The sequence below is a fragment of the Natator depressus genome, chromosome 3 (genome assembly GCF_965152275.1).
Source record: "Natator depressus isolate rNatDep1 chromosome 3, rNatDep2.hap1, whole genome shotgun sequence".
NCBI classification, from domain to species: domain Eukaryota; kingdom Metazoa; phylum Chordata; order Testudines; family Cheloniidae; genus Natator; species Natator depressus.
Genome location: NC_134236.1, coordinates 77417003 through 77436559, shown reverse-complemented (window position 1 = coordinate 77436559; position 19557 = coordinate 77417003). Strand labels below are relative to the sequence as shown.

Below are 19557 nucleotides of genomic sequence, written 5' to 3'. Positions count from 1 at the left end.
CTCTGCTTGCACTGACCAGAGGATGTTTGGATTCTGATGTCAGCCCAGTTCCTCAGCCTGACAGGAATCAGGTGTTGTCCCCAGTGTACATAGAATTCTTCTTTGCAGCCAAACTAGTCTAACATGCATTTTGTTAACTGGAACTGGAGCAGCAAAACTAAGAAAACAAATGCCTCATTTTCCAGCGTCATGGGTGAGAGAACTATAAGTGAAGATTATAATGCCAGACACTGATGGCCTTAAACCTGCTGCCTCAGGAATCTGCCAAGAACTTTGCTGAAAATATGTTCTTCATCTTAGTAACAGAGCTAAGACTTATCACACATCTGCCCACCTTTATTCGAATGAAGCTCGTTCTGATCTGACAGTTCAGGCATTGTCAGTTTCATCCAGAACAATTTACAAAGTAGGAACCTAATCCTGTAAACCCTTAATCATTTGATCAATCCCACTGAAGACAATGGGACTATTTGTGGGACTATGGACCACTTTTGTGGACTGGTAAGAGTTTCAGGAGTCTGTTCCTATAAAGGAAGTTGAATTCCCCATTGAAAAGCAATGTTTGGGTACAATACCATAAAGCAGTTTAGGGTACAGTTCTATTTAAAATGTGTCTTTTAATAAGTCATACATATGCTGAAATGGCTCCTCACCCACCTCCCATATTCCATATAAACAGACTGAATACTACATATATGGGGGGAACGTGAGTAGTTAAGCATGTTGATGTTTGTATATACAAAGCGGGGTGTCGGAGGGGACCGGGAGAGCTTGGGGGCCCTGGCTTGGGGGCAGGGCGGGGAGGAGTCACATGGAGGATCACTGGGGGGGGGGTCATGTGCCCCCCTTTGTGTCCCTCCCATGAGTGCAGCACCGGCAAGAACTGATTTCTACTTGCACCTCTGGTTTTAGTTAACAGAATTGTGCAGAGCCTGTTGGGGAAAATGTGCTGCACCCAAAAAGTATATTATTTGGGAGTGAGGGATTGAAGATGAAAATATTCCTTGAGCAAAGATACCAGATAAAAGTTGTATGCACAACACTTTCAAAAGACTAACATGGGAGCTTAAATTCATTACTCTGCAAGAAACTAAAAATCATGGACCGAACAGAGACATTGATTTTTTGGCTTATTACAACAATCTGTAACCCACTAACTGGCTTTTTGTCCTGTGTCTACAGAGGTGTTAACAGGACACTCTACCTAGAATGGTTCCTTATATGTGCTAACTACTTATGCTAAACAATCTGTTCCATCTTGCACTTAGCTGTGATGCTGGGAGTACCTTTCCCACACTTGAAGAGCTCTGTGTGGCTCGCAATCTTGTCTCTCTCACCAACAGAAGTTGGTTGAATAAAAGATATCATCCACCTTGTCTCTCTTGAAAAAGTAAGCCTATTCATCTTTAAGGGGCAAAGTTGTTAATATAATTGCAAGATTTAAATAATTTAAATTCATGGTGTCATAACCATACAGCTAAGGCTAGCCTAGAATTCCTCCTTACCTGTAAGGGGTTAAGAAGCTCAAATAAGCTGGTTGGCATCTGACCAAAAGGACCAATGGGGAAAGAGGATACTTTCAAATCTTGGCGGCGGGGGGGAGGGGGGCTTTGTTGTGTGTGTTCTCTTGGGAAGCAGAGAAGCATCAGGTCAGAAAACTCCTTCTCCTATAAACCATCCTAAAAGTCTCTCATATTACAAAAAATGTAAGTAAAAGCCAGGCAAGGCGTGTTAGATTATCTTTTGTTCTGCTTGTGAATTTTTCCTTTGCTGGAGGGAGGTTTATTCCTGTTTTCTGTAACTTTGAAACTAAGCCTAGAGGAAGTTCTGCTGTGTTTCTGAATCTTTTGTTACCCTGTAAAGTTATTTTCCATCCTGATTTTACAGAGGTGATTTTTACCTTTAAAAAAAAAAAATCTTTCTTTTAAGAACCTTACTGATTTCTCTATTGTCCTAAGACCCAGGGTTTTGGGTCTGTGATCACTTTGTAACCAATTGGTTAGGATATTATTCTCAAGCCTCCCCAGGAAAGGGGGAATAAGGGCTTGGGGGGATATTTTGGGGGAATAAGAACTCCAAGTGGTCCTTTCCCTGATTCTTTGTTAAATCACTTGGTGGTGGCAGCGTACCCTCCAAGGGCAAAGAATTTGTGCCTTGGGGAAGTTTAACCTAAACTGGTAGAAATACGCTTAGGGGGTCTTTCATGTGGGTCCTCACATCTGTATCCTGGAGTTCAGAGAGGGGAGGGAACCCTGACACATGGTATGGCATCTTGTGCTTTCCTTTAACCATCATCACATAATGTGTGTACTGGTAAATAAAGATAATATTCAGAGACTAACATGTACTTGAGCCAGATGTGACACTTCCTTAGTTTTCCATAATTTCTATGTGCTATTTGGAAAGGAAATCTGAAATTAGTTCATTTGATTGCTAAAGTATCTGTTTAACCTCCTTTTACAATCATAATGTATGGATTATGATGTGTTGACAACAGTGAGCTCCGTAGTTTTGATAGGGAATTTTGGCAAAAAAAGGACCAAGCTTACAAACTTTAGATAAGCAGATTATATATTGGTTATGAATTAAACATTGAGACAGTGTTTTTTTACCAAACACTGTTTAAATATGTAATACAAAAATTAATTTGCACAAGAAAAGAAAATGCCCTATGCCAAAAAATCAGCCTTAAAAGAGAGCATTATGTATATTCACAAGAAAAGTGCTTACAGAATTACAGATGTAGAAAAGCATCCTTCAAAGGCAAGATTAATTATGCACAATTGTTTTAGTCATTGTGCCATCTCTTGAATTTTCTAACCAGATATCTTATTGGCTATATGAAATATAAACCAAATAACACTAGTACTGTACTCTCCAGTTAAAATACTGGAGACTTAAGATTTTCTTTTTAAATACAGTAATTAAGGGAAGTGGGTTTAATAGGTAAGAAACCTGTCATTCTCTTCCCTTCCAGGATATAAAACTGGTGGGCATATCTTATTTCAGGCCAGATCAGTGGTGAGGAAATTCCCGAAATCTGAATTGAGTCCAGCTGCAAGGAGTGTTCAGTCAGCTCTCAAGAGGTGCCACTGAAGAGTTCCTCTTCCCCTTCTTGAATCAGCTGAATTCCTCTTCATTCTGGCAGTGGGTCTAGCACAGCTGCCTCATGCTAAGTGACATCCTGACCCCAGCCTCCCATCCAAACAGTGTGAACTAGAGTCATAGATGCCAAGGTCAGAAGGAATCATTATGATCATCTGGTCTGAGCTTCTGTCCAACTTCCCCCAAAATAATTCCTAAAACATATCTTTTACATGAGGGGAGGAGTGGTACTGTAAATATCCTTGACTCCATGTTTCATTCACTGCTGGGCATGGATGCATGTGGAGATATAATGCTCCCTTATGTGCCCACAGAGATCATGTCACCATTTAGACTGACTTTGTGCCCAATACTTGACAATCCACAAAGCCACGGCACTTTATTTCCAGTCCATACACATCCACTTCTCTGTGAACTATAGCCTGCTCTTTCTAGTGGGGGGGGAAAGGTGCAAAAGTAAACACAGTATTAAAGGTATTGCTGGTGGTTGAAATGCAATGCTAGTGATCAAAATGAATCCAACAGGTGTCAAGTCCAAGAAATATTTCTATCCAGCTCAGAAACTAAATGCCTAGGATATCTTTTATGATTCTTTTTTTATCATACCAAATCGTATGTATTTGCATTTTATATCATAGGCTGTACTTTAATGCATCATACATATTTGGATTTTGACATACAACTCAGCATTAACAATTACAATTGTAACCTAAATTTCCTTTTAATAGAACATGTTTTTTTTTCTTACGCAACCAATTTTTGTTACAAGTAGAGTTGTACCACCATAAAAAATGTTAGAATCGGTTTATACCTGCACACACAAAGTACAACTGATAATTAATTCACTTTATCAGATGAGACTATACGCAGCATGTCACATAAAAACACAGTGACACATCTAGTAATGTTTGCCCTAAGGACTAGACATTCTGTGACATCTTGTGAACTGCAAAAATAAGAATTGTTGAGGAATTTCTTTTAAATACTGCCATAGAGTAGCAGTAACATAGTATATTTTTTTTTGTATAATTCTGTTCATTTTTTGCTTAAAATAGAGTGTGAGTTATTTTTTGGCATTTCCAAAGAAATATACAAACTTTATAACTTAACGGAGTTGTCATTTATGTGTAGATCATTGGAATAGAACTGGCTCACCTGCAAAATAAAATAAGGATCTCTGAGTTGTGCTTATTTAGTACACGTCCTAAACAGCCTCCACTCCCGGAGCTCCTGTGGAGTCCAAGCATCTCTATTCTCTTCTGTTCTTTATAGGACCATGTACAGCGCTCATTGCCTTATTATCTATGCACCTTCGAGTAGTGCATGAAGCAATGTGCCTAGCATCTGTCATATGTTGTTCTTTCTTTTCCCCTCCTAGGGAGAGGATGAATGTTCAGTGGAGTGTTTTGTTTTGGATTTTTTTGTTTTGTTTTTAGATATATATTTGTGCATGTTTATACACGTTTTAGAGAAGGCAGAGACAAATAAATACACCTTTCACTTAGAACAGAAGATGGTGAGGCCTGTGATAATCCTTATTATCTGGGGGAGTTCATTCCGTAGGCTTGGGCTGGCCTCCAAGAAGGTATTGTCTCTTGCACAGAGCTTTACCATTATTGTAGAAAGTGACATTGTGCTAGAGGAGCAAAGTTGAGAATTAAAACTCCCATCATCCAGGAACAAAACTTGAGAGGAAGTAGTAGCATCATCTTCTTGTCCTCCCTCAGGGTACATCTTCCCTGAGGGTCAGGAGAAGTAGCTTGTGCAAGGAGGTATAAATTATACCCCCACAGAGCACCATCCTCTGTAAATATGGGCAACTAATTTAATTTTTGCAGTTACTTTGCTTTACTTGAATCTTCAAATAATATTAATTAGTATATGAAGAGGAACTTGTGGGTATGAGCCTAAAATGGAATTTTATATTATTAAGGCTTTTTATTTGACACTTTATTCAATTTTAATGTGTGTCCTTGGATTACTATCTTGGGGCTTGGTTTTATACTCACAAAATTCAGTGGCAAAGCTCCTATTGGCTTGAATGATGCAGGATTGTGGCAGAGTATTTGGTGTTTTGGTTAGAATAGTTTGTGTTAGTATATTAATGTCACCTATTATGAGTCACTAAAATAATTCTGGTTGGCACCTTAGCTTCGAAACATATGCAACTTTTATTTCATTTACTTGTGTTTATCTTTTGTAATCACTGCTTAGTCTGAAGATTTTTCTTTCACCTATAAAATTCAGGAAAAATTCTAAAACCGGAAAAATACTAAAATCAAATTCCAAAATCAAAAGACATTTAATCCCAATATTTTATATCCCTAAAAGGAAACAATTATTTTTTGTTTACACCTGCCAGAGCTTTGATAACATCCAGTATCTGTCTTTTCCTGATCATACATAGTTATGCCAATCTAAAACTATACAAGGCCTAAAGCCTGTTGATTTATATACCGTGCAATTACCTTCACCGATAAAGTAACCTTGCATGGCTGTTTTTCTCATGCAAGATGAATAATGTTTGTGTGTCAGTTAGTACTCCTGGGGGAATTCTGTGCCAAAAAAAATTAAAAATTCTGCACACAGTATTTTAAAATTGCAAATTTTATTTGTCAAAATAACAATACATAATCCAGTTTCAATTATTTTGGTAATTTATTTCAAAATATCTGTCAGCAAGTATACCTGTAACAATACAGACACACACAAAAATCTCCCAGGAGTAGAGAGTTAAAGAAATTCCTATGACAACCCAGTTCCTGTTTCTCTGCCCCCTCCCCACCTCCAGAGCCCAGCCTTTCAGGCCTGACACCCACAGAGCCCAGCCACAGCCCCCCCCCCAACCAATACACCCAAACCCCCTCCCCCTCCAGAGCATAGCCATACTTCCTCCCCACCCCCAGCCCAGATACCTGCAGCCCCTCTTCCCCAGACCCCATCCATGGGCCACCCCTAGCTCAGACACCCATCCCCAGCTGCAGGGTTCCCCGCAGCCCAGACAACCACCCTTCTGCCCCTCAGAGCCCAGGAATCCAGAGGGAGAAACAGCCTGAGGCTCAAAGTCCCAGGCTTGCATGGAGTTTCCTGCGTGCACACTGTCCTCTCCTTCCCTCAGGGGATGTGGGGAACTGCAGTTGCTGGGAACCCTCTAGCCCTCCTCCCCCCCATCAGTGTCTTCTATGTGCAAGCTGGGCTCTGTTGGGTCTAGCAGCCCCTACTGGTGGCCAGGAGTACTGCTGCCCAATTCTGTGGGGAAAAAGAAATTCTGCATGCACAACATTAATTTCTGCAAAATTCTGTGTTGCACAGTGGGGTAGAATTCCCCCTGGAGTAGAACATATCTGCTTTGCTTTGCACTAAAAAAACACTACGGCACACTCAGAGCCAGCTTTAACATTATTGGGCAGAACTGCAAAACAATTTTTGCCTTCCTCACACCAAACTTAAATCACACCTGTCAACCATATTCACACAACTAAGTAAAGTGATAGTTTTAGGATATTTTGGAAGTGAAGGAAATGATTCTCACATATAATTGACATATTTATGCAAATGAAAAAAGGCTATATTCATGCAAACACCAGCCTTCAGTTGCAACAGAAATGGTTTCCTAGCTCTAGTGCTGAAGTCTGTGCATAGTTGCCAACAATTAGAAAAGGTTCTGAACCCCGAAAGTATTTTGGTGAATTTAAATGTACACTTCTTTATTGTCACAAACAACCTGCAGAACTGAGATCAGAACACAGCTGTCCCTTGCTCTTAGTCCAGTGCTTCTTCTATTGGGTCATACTGCCCTCACGTATCATTGAGCCACATCACCTATGTGGCTGTTTCTTCCTTTTCATGGAGTAGTTTCCCTACTCTCACATTCATACTTAAAACATCACTAATAGCCACAGTGAGCAGGGTGAATGAGAGAGGATTCTTGACTTTCCCTCGAAAGCAGAGACTCCATATGTTGTAAATTGTTTTAACAAAACTAATGACTAGATTTCTTTTCACGGAGGGGGATGAACATGGTTAATTAGCCTTCTATATATCTTCCTAATGTAGGAATCTTTTCATTCCAACTTGAGAAGAGAGAATACGTAGGCTCTGTGTGATTTTTACATATAAACTTATTCAAATCCTTTATAAAAACACAATGTTATGATGGTAATTCCTTGGTCTTGAGTAATGTACATTTTCATGACTTAACTAAAATGAATATATTGACTGTTTTCGTTAAGGCTTGTGGCATTTAATAAGGCTTGATACATGCTTTTCTGTTTGGTGTGCATGTCTGGATTTCCATCTTACTGAAACAATGCAAAACAATATTTTTAAAAATTATATTACTGTTAGATCTTCTATAAAACACTGGAAAGACCCATTTCGTTGTTTATACAATGTGCGGGAAATATCTTTTTAAATTGAGGAACACTTATAATTCAAAATAATCACATTTGCTTTCCTCCTTTAGAGAATTTTTTAGACCACTTTGTGAAATTTACTGACATGATTTCAGTAAATTGATAGGGATGATGGGTCATCAGTTTCAAGACATTCTAACTCTCCTGTAGAGAACCCTATAACAGCTGTGAGAGACATTGGGATTATTTCAGAGTAACAGCCATGTTAGTCTGTATTCGCAAAAAGAAAAGGAGTACTTGTGGCACCTTAGAGACTAACCAATTTATTTGAGCATAAGCTTTTGTGAGCTACAGCTCACTTCATCGGATGCATACTTTCCACAGTATGCATCCGATGAAGTGAGCTGTAGCTCACGAAAGCTTATGCTCAAATAAATTGGTTAGTCTCTAAGGTGCCACAAGTACTCCTTTTCTTTTTGGGATTATTGATGCTCTTGTAGAAGAAATTCAAACTGACTCATATCTGTGCTAGAAATACTACAAATACATCCTTTAATTATAACCAAGTAAAAGAACTTGTGTTGGATAAAGACATTACTGCAGTTAAAAAGTTAATATAGAATGGCTACCGACACTACAGAAGTAGTGGTGAAGATTTAGATAATGACCATGCAGACTCTTTCAAAAAGAGCACATTGGCAAGCCTGCCTCCATTAAAAATGACCTGCTAGGTCATCTCTGTTCAAAATACTTCTCCATCTTTTAACTCGCCACAGGGTCCAGCCACAATATAAATAGAGAGCAGAGTCCCCACTCCATGCTAGCAACACTGCTAGCCTCCCCCACAAGGACTAGGAGAGTCAAGGTGAAAGGCCCTCACCTCACGCATGCGCACAGGCACCCCAAAGATTGTAGATGATAATTACGTTAAATCATTACATATTACGCAGACACTAGCAATACTATGGAAGGGTATTAATCCAAGCTATAAAATGTGACTTAGTCTCTTTTTCCTGCCAGGGATTCCACATTTTCATTGTGGTTTTCCATCATTATATTTCTATATTTATCTGTTATTCCAAATTAGTCAAAGATCAGAATTTTCTATGTCTAGCTGAATGAACACACTCTCCAATTTTACACTCTTTAAAGCAACTCCTGAGAAAGCAGTACCCTTAGAGTGATCTTCATTTATCATTTTCTGCTTCCAGTCATAGCTTACCATGCAATCATACTGCACAAGCTGTCTGAAAGGGAATTAAGAAATTTAAATCAGGCTGTAAATTGAGTATAGTACTTCATCTTAGGGTTTGTCTTGTACGGAGGTCACTAACAGAGGAACCTCTCTTCTGAGTCTTTGAAATCTATGGACTTAATATCTATTTTGGAAAATAACCTTTCTACTGGTTATAACCTCAGTAAAGTGGGAGAGCTGTAATTTCTAATGATAAATGGGGCCTTTATAAGTTTCACTAAACAAGCATCCTGAAAGAGAGAAACTGCATCATCTGGTAGATGGCACTGCTTTGTTTTTGGCTAGAATGCACATTTGTTTGTCTCTCCAGCATATTAGATGTAATAGTATCCATTACAAAACATACCTTACTGAAATAAACAGTCTCACATATTAGAGGTTTACAAAGTTAAAAGTAAGTACTTTTCTTCACTTCTTCATGCTATTCCACAAAAGGGTTAGTAGTGGTTTGGTGTCTTAAAGTAATCTTTAGGACAGCTTCCAGGAAATCTAGTAAAACCTTTTCCTCCCATCCTAAATGTTCCTTTTCCTAGTTCACTGTTCTCTTCATTTTGCTTCCATCATATGACACTCCCAGTTCATCCTTGTCCTAGGAACAATTGCTTGGCAAATTTACTCATTGTGCAAGTAAGGAGGAATACAGGGAATAGCATTAATCCATGTAAGAAGGGTTCTCGCGTACAGCCAGCTCAGAAACGTTGCTTTCTTGGTTTCATCCCTTTATCTCTTAATATTACCCTATTTTTCTGTGTTTTCACTAGCATTCATAAGTTGATGTATAGTGTCATAGCTGAGGACACTATTAGACAACTTTCTCTTGACATCATGTAGTTTCTTAAATTTTTGTTAGATAAAAATGACTATGCATGTTGAGTAAATATTTTTTACATGAAACATCATAATACATTGAGTTGAAACTGCACCTACCAATTGCTGTGATTTTAGTGTGTTTGTTCTACTTGTTCTCCAATACTTCAGTGGAACAGAGGTTTCAAGTAACTCAGTGCTCTCTAGCTGCCCCTTTAAAACTGTAAATTGAATATAAATAGTCTTGGCAGAAATTGATTTGTGTTTTATAATTTTGACGGGTAATACCGATGTTTGTTTTTTTCTATTTTTATCAATTTAAATTTTCACAGTTGCACAAAATCATGCGTTTTAAGATTCAGTTTTTACAGTTGTGGGAAATTAAGGGGGTCAGACAATAATTATTTAGTGACAGTAGACATTGAGATTTAAAAAGTTAAAGCTTTATAACCATTAAAACAAAATTATCAATATCATATATCTAAATATACAATGTAAATAGCTTTAAATCAAACACTAATAAGTTTTCAAGCAACATTAAATCCAATTCAAGGAATTTTTTTTCTTTCTTTGCCTATATGTAAATTGTTTGTTGTCAATGGAAATATTTGTCATCAGTTTGTGTGTTTATTGTGAAATTGACATTTATCAATATTTACTCATACAAATCTAACCCATCCAAGCCTAAATAGAAAATAAATGGGTAGAAATACTGTGTCAAAGGTGTCATGAGCCAATAGGGACAATATTACATTGATTAATGTACTTCTCTCAACCTCTCAGTATTACACTGTGAAAAACAGAAGCCTGTAGAGAAAAAAATAAAATGTTGAATCTTCGTATGTGGGTCAGGTTTTTCCTCACTTTGGGTCCAATCTCATTTGCTTTAGTGAGAGCAGGAATGAGACCATTGGCTGTCTTCTTCCCTGTCCTTTTTCCACATCTCTTCCCCTTCAGTCTTTCTGTGTTGCTCTCTCCTTCCTGAATGGCTCTCTGTCCCTTTCCTCTGATGTATAGTGTCATCGCTATATATCTAAAAGTAGAAATCTCAGCAGGCCACTTAAGAGTTACTATTCACACATGTTTAGAAAAGTTATTACATAATTATTTTAAAAATATTGAATTTGCAGCCAGCACTTCAATTTCAAGGGATATGTTAAGAAAGATATAGATGATGGAAGCATTCACTTACTAAATCTATTACTAATAGCATATTAAACTTCCTTTCTTGGAGTCTGCAGCAGGATTAGTTTGTTTTGGTGGTTGGTTCATTTGGGAGTTTTTAACTATATTTTGTAATTGGTTCAAAAAGGCCTGTGGTATATGAACACACATACTCATCAGGATGAAGCTTAAGTAGACCTCAAAAAACAGTGGCCAAAACTGTTGAGGTCTTTCAGCTAATGAAGAGTGAAGTAGAGAATGAGAAGGGTGGACTTAAATTGTTCACAGTTGCTCAAACCAATGAAGAAATATTATGCTGCTCTCTGCAAAAGCTAAAACTGATGCCCTGTTGTGAACCTGCAAGGAGGAAATTACAATAATTCAGACTTGTGGTCTCAAGGACAAAGTTTTGCTGTAGCACGGTAACTATGAGATAAGTAGGGGAGTAGCCAATGCCATTTATGTAGCTGGAAGAAAATACCTACATGTCAATCAGAAACATGGCTTTCTGTAGGAAAGACAACAAAATTCTTGACCTGACTTAGTAGCTGCAAACAAATCCAAACAACTAACCTTGTCCTCGCCAAAAAAATCAGTCATTGCAGAGTTAAGACAAGCCAATGATGATGTACCCAGCCTGTCCTGAACCAGTCTAGAGAAGGAAGATTATAGAAATCATTGTTTTATGTCATTTCACTTTTAATTCTTGATAGGTTGTCCTATGTTTCTTTTTATCAATCTCTATCTGAACATCCAAGTGAAAAAGGTGATAAAGTAAGACAAATATAACCATAAGCCTGTTTTGGTCAAACAAAAAGCAGGTAGTTTGTATTCTTCCATGAATGATGATATCTCTGTACTATCAGATGAAAGGAGAAGGTAGGGAAGAGTGTCATGTTATGTTTTTTATCTCTGTAGTTGAAAGACACCAATGCATGATTAAATCTTTTTTTTCATTTTGTACGCCTCTCTTCTCATTAAAATTAAGTGGCACATTTTTCTCTGAGTCACTGTAGACAACTCACTGTACTGTTTGTAACACTGCCATTTTTAATGCACCCTCATAGAAAGCATCGTGAAATTCAAGACTCTGAAAGGAGAAATATAGATATTGCCATGGCTATCTTAGCTGTGAAGTTTATTAAATATGTTCTATCAAGTATTTATTTAATAAATACATACTCTTATTGATGCAGACACACGTGAAGCAAAAGGTCATAAATTTGCAGCTAGTTGAGCAATGGGGGTAAAAAATCAATTGTAATTAGGACACTGAAAACAGACTTCGTAATAAGGTACTTCACCATCCACCTTGAAGCATTTACCATTTCAGATAAATTGTAACATAAACTCTTTAAAACTGTGATAAAAAACAAAATGAAGGTAACACATCATTTCATGTTTTACAGCTTCACTTTTCATATATATTAATCACTGGTTTTGTTGCTTCTGGAATAATGTAAATCAGGGTTTAATAGAACAGTGCTGTAATTAATGGAGATGGTGCTTAGGTTTGTCTGCAAAGGTGCTGTCTTTAAAGACTACACACTGGCTAAGAACGGCCATACCAGGTCAGACCAAAGGTCCATCTAGCACACCTCTTCCGACAGTGGCCCATGCCAGGTACCCTAGAGGGAATGAACAGAATAGGTAATCATCAAGTGATCCATTCCCTGTCACCTATTCCCAACTTCTGGCAAAATAATCTTCCTTAGGATGATTTAGGAATTTACCCACTTCATTTCTCTTTGAAAATGAGGACAACTTGAGAAATGCATGATATTTCTTACTCTAAAGTGTGTAATTCATAGGGATTAAATGTAGAATTCAGCTGTTCACTTGATCTGTAGCATTTTATCATAAGAACATAAGAATGGCCATACTGGATCAGACCAAAGGTCCATCCAGCCCAGTATCCTGTCTACGACAGTGGCCAATGCCAGGTGCCCCAGAGGGAGTGAACCTAACAGGTAATGATCAAGTGATCTCTCTCCTGACATCCATCTCCACCCTCTGACAAACAGAGGCTAGGGGCACCAGTCCTTGCCCATCCTGGCTAATAACCATTAATGGACTTAACCTCCATGAATTTATCCAGTTCTCTTTTAAACCCTGTTATAGTCCTAGCCTTCACAACCTCCTCAGGCAAGCAGTTCCACAGGTTGACTGTGCACTCTGTGAAGAACTACTTCCTTTTATTTGTTTTAAACCTGCTGCCCATTAATTTCATTTGGTGGCCCCTATTATGGGAACAAGTAAATAACTTTTCCTTGTTCACTTGCTCCACACCACTCATGATTTTATATACCTCTATCATATCCCCCCTTAGTCTCCTCTTTTCCAAGCTGAAAAGTCCTAGCCTCTTTAATCTCTTCTCATATTGGACCCGTTCCAAACCCCTAATAATTTTAGTTGCCCTTCTCTGAACCTTTTCTAATGCCAGTATATCTTTTTTGAGATGAGGAGACCACAAATGTACGCAGTATTCAAGATGTGGGTATATCATGGATTTATATAAGGGCAATAAGATATTCTCTGTCTTATTCCCTATCCCTTTTTTAATGATTCCTAACATGCTGTTTGCTTTTTTAACTGCTGCTGCATACTGTGCAGATGTCTTCAGAGAATTGTCCATGATGACTCCAAGATCTTTCTCCTGATTAGTTGTAGCTAAATTAGCCCCCATCATATTGTATGTATAGTTGGAGTTATTTTTTCCAATGTGCATTACTTTACATTTATCCACATTAAATTTCATTTGCCATTTTGTTGCCCAATCACTTAGTTTGGCGAGATCTTTTTGAAGTTCTTCACAGTCTGCTTTGATCTTAACTATCTTGAGCAGTTTGGTATCATCTGCAAACTTTGCCACCTCACTGTTTACCCCTTTCTCCAGATCATTTATGAATACGTTGAATAGGATTGGTCTTAGGACTGACCCTTGGGGAACACCACTAGTTACCCCTCTCCATTCTGAAAATTTACCATTTATTCCTACACTTTGTTCCTGTCTTTTAACCAGTTCTCAGTCCATGAAAGGATCTTCCCTGTTATCCCATGACAACTTAATTTACATAAGAGCCTTTGGTGAGGGACGTTGTCAAAGGCTTTCTGGAAATCTAAGTACACTATGTCCACTGGATCCCCCTTGTCCTTATGTTTGCTGACCCCTTCAAAGAACTCTAATCGATTAGTAAAACATGATTTCTCTTTACAGAAACCATTATTTTTTTTATATTAAAAGTGATCATGACCTTATAATGGGGAAATATTGAACTTCTGTGTGTAAAAGTTCAATAGTAATCAAAAACCAGAAGCTAAAGCAACTAGAGCAGTTACCTTTAAATGAAGTTTGAATATTATGGGAAAGTGAAATTCAGATTGCAAACTAAAATCAAAAGAAGGCCCCCGTGAACTGGAGCGTGATTTCATTTACAGTGTATGTATTAGTAATATGTTCTGATTGATACCGGAATCTAAATCCTGTTAGAACCTTTCTGTAGAAATCTGCAAAGGCTAATATTAATCCTCTAAGCTTCTGAGTGAGTCTTGGGATGTGCTGAGCATGTTCAACTTCAGCCATCCTTGCCAACATTTAAAAAAAGTTCTGTGCCTAATTTTTTTTATAAAAGCTGGCTATCGCTAAGGGTCAGAAAATTTGTCTTTATTCTGGTGAATTTCATATTATTTTTACTATGACTGTGTTAATTATCAGGACCTCAACAAGTTGGAAGTTCAGATCAGTCAGTGTCCCCAGCGTGTTTTCTTGTTTGGTTGGTTTTATTTTCTTTGTTTGTTTTAATGGTGGTTTTATTTTGTAAAAGCTAATAGCAATCATTCAAGTCCCAGAAACAAAAGTGATAATTCAGTTGTATCACTCATTTTATGACTGGCACATTTTCTTTCTGTTTGGCTCTGCTTTTTTCTTTTAGCTGTTTATATTTAAGAATCTCTTTGGCCTTGATAGAGCAATGTGCAGTCCTTCAAACAGAGATTTTGCATATGTTACAGCCGCTGAATATTTTTGCATATCACATGTGTTTTTTCTCTTTGATGCCTATTTGCAGTTGTTGCTTTTAACACCATTTGTTTGATTTGATTCTTTTATGTACAACAGAACTCTTTGCATTGGTAGTTCCAAACCACCAGTGCTTTACATATCATTTAATTTTTTCAGTGCCGTAGACAGTCTGAGTCTAGCCATCATTATTGTTTTTCACAATATCAAATGTGTATTGTGAACTCTGTAGCATACTATTGATAATCTTGCAGTAAAATACAGTTAATCTCTTAAGTACCTGTTAAAAAAATATTGTTTAATGTTGCACTAAGATAGCCAGCATTGTAAATCTGATAAACAAAACTGAGAACAACTAAATTCTTCAAGAACTTTATTTTAAGGCATTTGGTATATTTTGGGTGTAAATAAATATTTAAATATATTATAAAATACTCAAGAATGCTCAGCTATTTGGAATACTGGAATGATTAAACCTTTTCTCTTAATTTTTGTTTTTCCTCACAAACACACTTCCCATGCTCCTCCTTTGGTCTCCATGAAGAGCCTCCCTCTTCTCTTAATCTAATCTAAAAGAACTGCATGTCAGCACCTGGTCTTTCTTATTAAAATAGATTGTTTTCCCAATATTAGTTTGACTGCATCTCACCTGGAATGGGGGAGATGTTGTCCAGGCTTGCCAGAGGAAGGGTAGCCGTGCTTTACGGGTGAGGGGAGGCAGGAGGTCAGACACTGCTGCAGGAGGTCAGAAGCTGCTGCTGCTTTACGGATGAGGGGAGGCAGGAGGTCAGAAGCTGGGGGTCAGCGTGGGCGACACTGACTCATCCACTGGGAACATAAGTGCAAAAGTCCTTTAAAAGGGGCAGGTTTGGGCATTAAAAGCCCTTTCTCCATGCAGTTAGCAAGGCAGCACCCATCCTTCCTCCCCTCAAGATGGCGAATATCAGATTGGATAGGACCTGCTGTGGGCTTTGCACTAGTCACTCCTTTTTAGAGCGGTTAGGAAGGTATTTTCCCTCACCACTATGTTCATTTAGGTGGAGTGGGGGTTTTCACCTTCCCTACAGCTGGTTTTAGGGAGGGCTTACTATGGTGAGGAGGAAAAGGGGTTAGTTATTATGTCGCAACTCATTTTGTAAGTGTTGAGTGGATATTCAGTGCAGGTACTGCATAGAGAAGGCATCCAATGGCTGGTAAAGGACTTAAAAAGGAGATGCTGGTTAAAGGAATGGAATGGGGGAGTCCTATGATTGGTATGGTAGGGAGCCACCCCCCCTCCCCCCGTTACTTATAGCCCATCTTACCCCTCCTATGGGGAAGAAGGGGGTGGATGGTAAGGTCCCGCCATGGGCTGGCTGTGGGAGCTAGATGGAAAATGAAGGGCAGGGGGGGTGCGGGTGGAAGCCCCAAATAATTATTTGAATGAACATGAATTTACCTGCATTATAATTTTTATCTGCTGGGTAGTCCCAAACATCTAATAATAAAGTTCCGGACTGATTAAATCCATATCAAGAGTCTCCTGTCCTTCTTTCGGTATAGCTGGACAATGATTTTTCTGAAACTTATTGGGCAACTGTTTTAATATCAACAGCTGCTCTTGTTCACTATACCTTGTATGGTTGCAAAAGTGTCTCAAGTTTTGACTAGAGATTGGAAGTTCCTTGGTTCTAGTATTCTCAGCTTTGACAGTGAAGCAAATTCACATTTTGCCTACATTAAGACAGCAGGCAGATGAAGAGATTTTCTTTTGGGGAGGTTGATTTGCTACATACAATGGCCTTTTGCACATTTATGTATTTTATAAAATATTTTGTTTTCCTTTTCTAACTTTCAAAGAATAGTTCCCATGAAATGCATTGCTTCATATTTATTCATTCTCAGTTTCATATTTATACATTCTTAAGCAATGCAGCAGTTAAGTTAAATAACATAATGTGATTTTTCTACTGACTTACATAAAAATCCTCGTGAACACTTCACCAATTTGAAGCTTAGTTTGGTTCCCTTCAAATGAATAAATAAAAACTATTGAGACAGTATAGCTCAGGTATTGAGAAGCTTTGTCACCCCTTCAGTCTCTCATTAGCCCCAATATATTTTTCCCAACAAGTTCTCAGAACCCAGAATTATTAACTCTGAAAAAAGTAGATGAGCTGAATTGCTTTCATTAAGTATTCGTTTTCCTCTCCCCCCGTCATAATTGCACTCCTTCCCATCTCCCTATTTATTTCTGTGCATGCGGAGACTTATTGTGTGTGTTTGGCAACATGCCAATGTAATGATCCAAATTCTGCTCTGCTTTACCTACTGTGCAACTCTATGGGCTCTTGGTAGATATATGATGCGTGCGAGACAGCAGAATTGGGACTAATATATCTAATGATAAAGCAGAAATTGAGATTTGCCACAACTGAACACAAAATAAATTGGTTTCAGAGTAACAGCCGTGTTAGTCTGTATTCGCAAAAAGAAAAGGAGTACTTGTGGCACCTTAGAGACTAACCAATTTATTTGAGCATGAGCTTTCGTGAGCTACAGCTCACTTCATCGGATGCATACTGTGGAAATTGCAGAAGACATTATTATATACACAGACACCATGAAACAATACCTCCTCCCACCCCACTCTCCTGCTGGTAATAGCTTATCTAAAGTGATCATCAAGATGGGCCATTTCCAGCACAAATCCAGGTTTTCTCACCCTCCGCCCCCCCACAGACAAACGGGCGGAGGGTGAGAAAACCTGGATTTGTGCTGGAAATGGCCCATCTTGATGATCACTTTAGATAAGCTATTACCAGCAGGAGAGTGGGGTGGGAGGAGGTATTGTTTCATGGTGTCTGTGTATATAATAATGTCTTCTGCAATTTCCACAGTATGCATCCGATGAAGTGAGCTGTAGCTCACGAAAGCTCATGCTCAAATAAATTGGTTAGTCTCTAAGGTGCCACAAGTACTCCTTTTCTTTTTACAAAATAAATTAGTTATAATACAGTATGTAGTGCTGAAAAAACTGTAGTTTCGGGTGCTCTAGAAATCCACAGATAAACATAAAGAGTCTCAGTTGGTAATGAAGTGTAATAAGATGCTTATAATAGCAGGAAAGTAACAATCATTCTTGCCAATAGAAAGAGTTTATGTTAAAAAGGAAAGAGAAATTCAGGATTTCAAATATCTTTTCATACTGTGAATCGGTAAATCTGAGCCAGCTGAGCTTAAATGAAGCCAGTGTAGTATAATGCTCATCTGGCTTCTCTGGGTCCCAAGTAAGTAAATTCTTTTGCAAGTAATTATGGGAAGCAATTTGATTCACTTACAGTATATAAACAGGTGTCTGTATGTACTTAAATTTCCCCATTAGTGGAAAGGGTTCGTTTTTATATGGTTCATAATAGTACTGACTAATCTTTTTTTTTCTTCTTCTTGAAATAGTGATAATTCGAATCCTTGTTAAGTATGGTGCTTCCTGTACTGTAGTTCTAAGTGAATTAATGTGTTTCCTTTGCCCATTGTAGGTACAAAGGTCCAGAAACAAGCAGTTACGTGAATTGTTTCCAGATGGATTTAGTATTCATCATGCAGGAATGCTGCGGCAAGACAGAAGTTTGGTTGAGAACTTGTTTTCTCATGGACATATCAAAGTCCTCGTTTGTACAGCCACATTAGCCTGGGGTGTCAATCTTCCTGCTCATGCTGTTATTATTAAGGTAAGAGCTTATCCTGCTCTGCAAGTGAATGTGTCTTAAAACAAACCTGTAAAAATGCATGTATAGCAAGATATTGGTTGTGGGTTGTGGGGGGTCTGATTGACTTGAAATGTTATTTATATCTCGTTAAACTGATTCTCTCCAGTCAGAATCCAGTTTGTATAGTACAGATTTAAATATATTGCAGATTATAAAAGGATTAGTTAAGGTACACTTTTGAGATCATGCTATATTTGCGTAATTTCAGTATTCAGCTCATCAGGATTATATTCGTGTGTGTTTATGGTAATTTTTATTAACTTTTCCTCAACCAGGGAACACAAATATATGCTGCAAAAAGAGGCTCGTTTGTTGACCTTGGAATTTTAGATGTCATGCAGATATTTGGTCGAGCTGGACGGCCTCAGTTTGACAAATTTGGAGAAGGCATCATTATTACAACACATGATAAACTCAGCCATTACCTGACTCTGCTTACTCAGCAGAACCCAATTGAGAGCCAGTTTCTTGAAAGCCTTGCTGACAACTTAAATGCAGAGGTAACATTTGATAAGTTGTTAAGAGAAACTATCTTAAGATGACAAATTTTAATCCCAAAAAATGCAATATTCATATATTCAAAATATCTATAAAGTAATAGAAACTCCACCCAATAAAGGGATTTTACAGGTGTATATTTTGATTTAAGAGAAATTAACAATAAGTAACACTTTGCACAGGCGTGGTAAGTATCACAAGGCACAGAAGAAAGTAATTAAAGATATTACAAGTCAAAATATGGAGAGTCAACATAGCAGATATAAGCCCCGGCTACAGAAGAATCTATAATCTTTTTTTATATTTTTACACAGAATTATTTTAGGAGAATCTGAATTTAATTAGCATAACTGGATTGTTCCAATGCTCTGTATAAAGTGTATTAATTAAGGGAAAGTATAAAAGTAAAATCAAATAAATATATATACACACACAAACAGAAAACAAACTAACAAGAAATTGTCTAAAAAATAATAAATTTTTGTAAAAGTTATCCTTTATTTGTGAAAACTCTAATATTTAATTTATTGAACCGGAGCTAGGAAGTGTAACACACATTCTGGTTTGACCTGTTCTTTCTCTTTGATATTAGTTTTACAGTAGTAA

The 19557-nt window shown here is 37.8% G+C and overlaps 1 protein-coding gene across 3 annotated transcripts in view; it reads left to right on the top strand.

Annotated features, from left to right (window-relative positions):
- ASCC3 (activating signal cointegrator 1 complex subunit 3) overlaps window positions 1-19557 on the top strand; it is a 513547-nt gene that overhangs the window by 336378 nt on the left and 157612 nt on the right. For all 3 annotated transcript variants that reach the window (XM_074948158.1, XM_074948157.1, XM_074948156.1), the window contains exons 15-16: window positions 18223-18414; window positions 18729-18953. In XM_074948158.1, the coding sequence (XP_074804259.1) occupies window positions 18223-18414; window positions 18729-18953 (417 nt within the window). The remainder of the gene's footprint in view (window positions 1-18222; window positions 18415-18728; window positions 18954-19557) is intronic.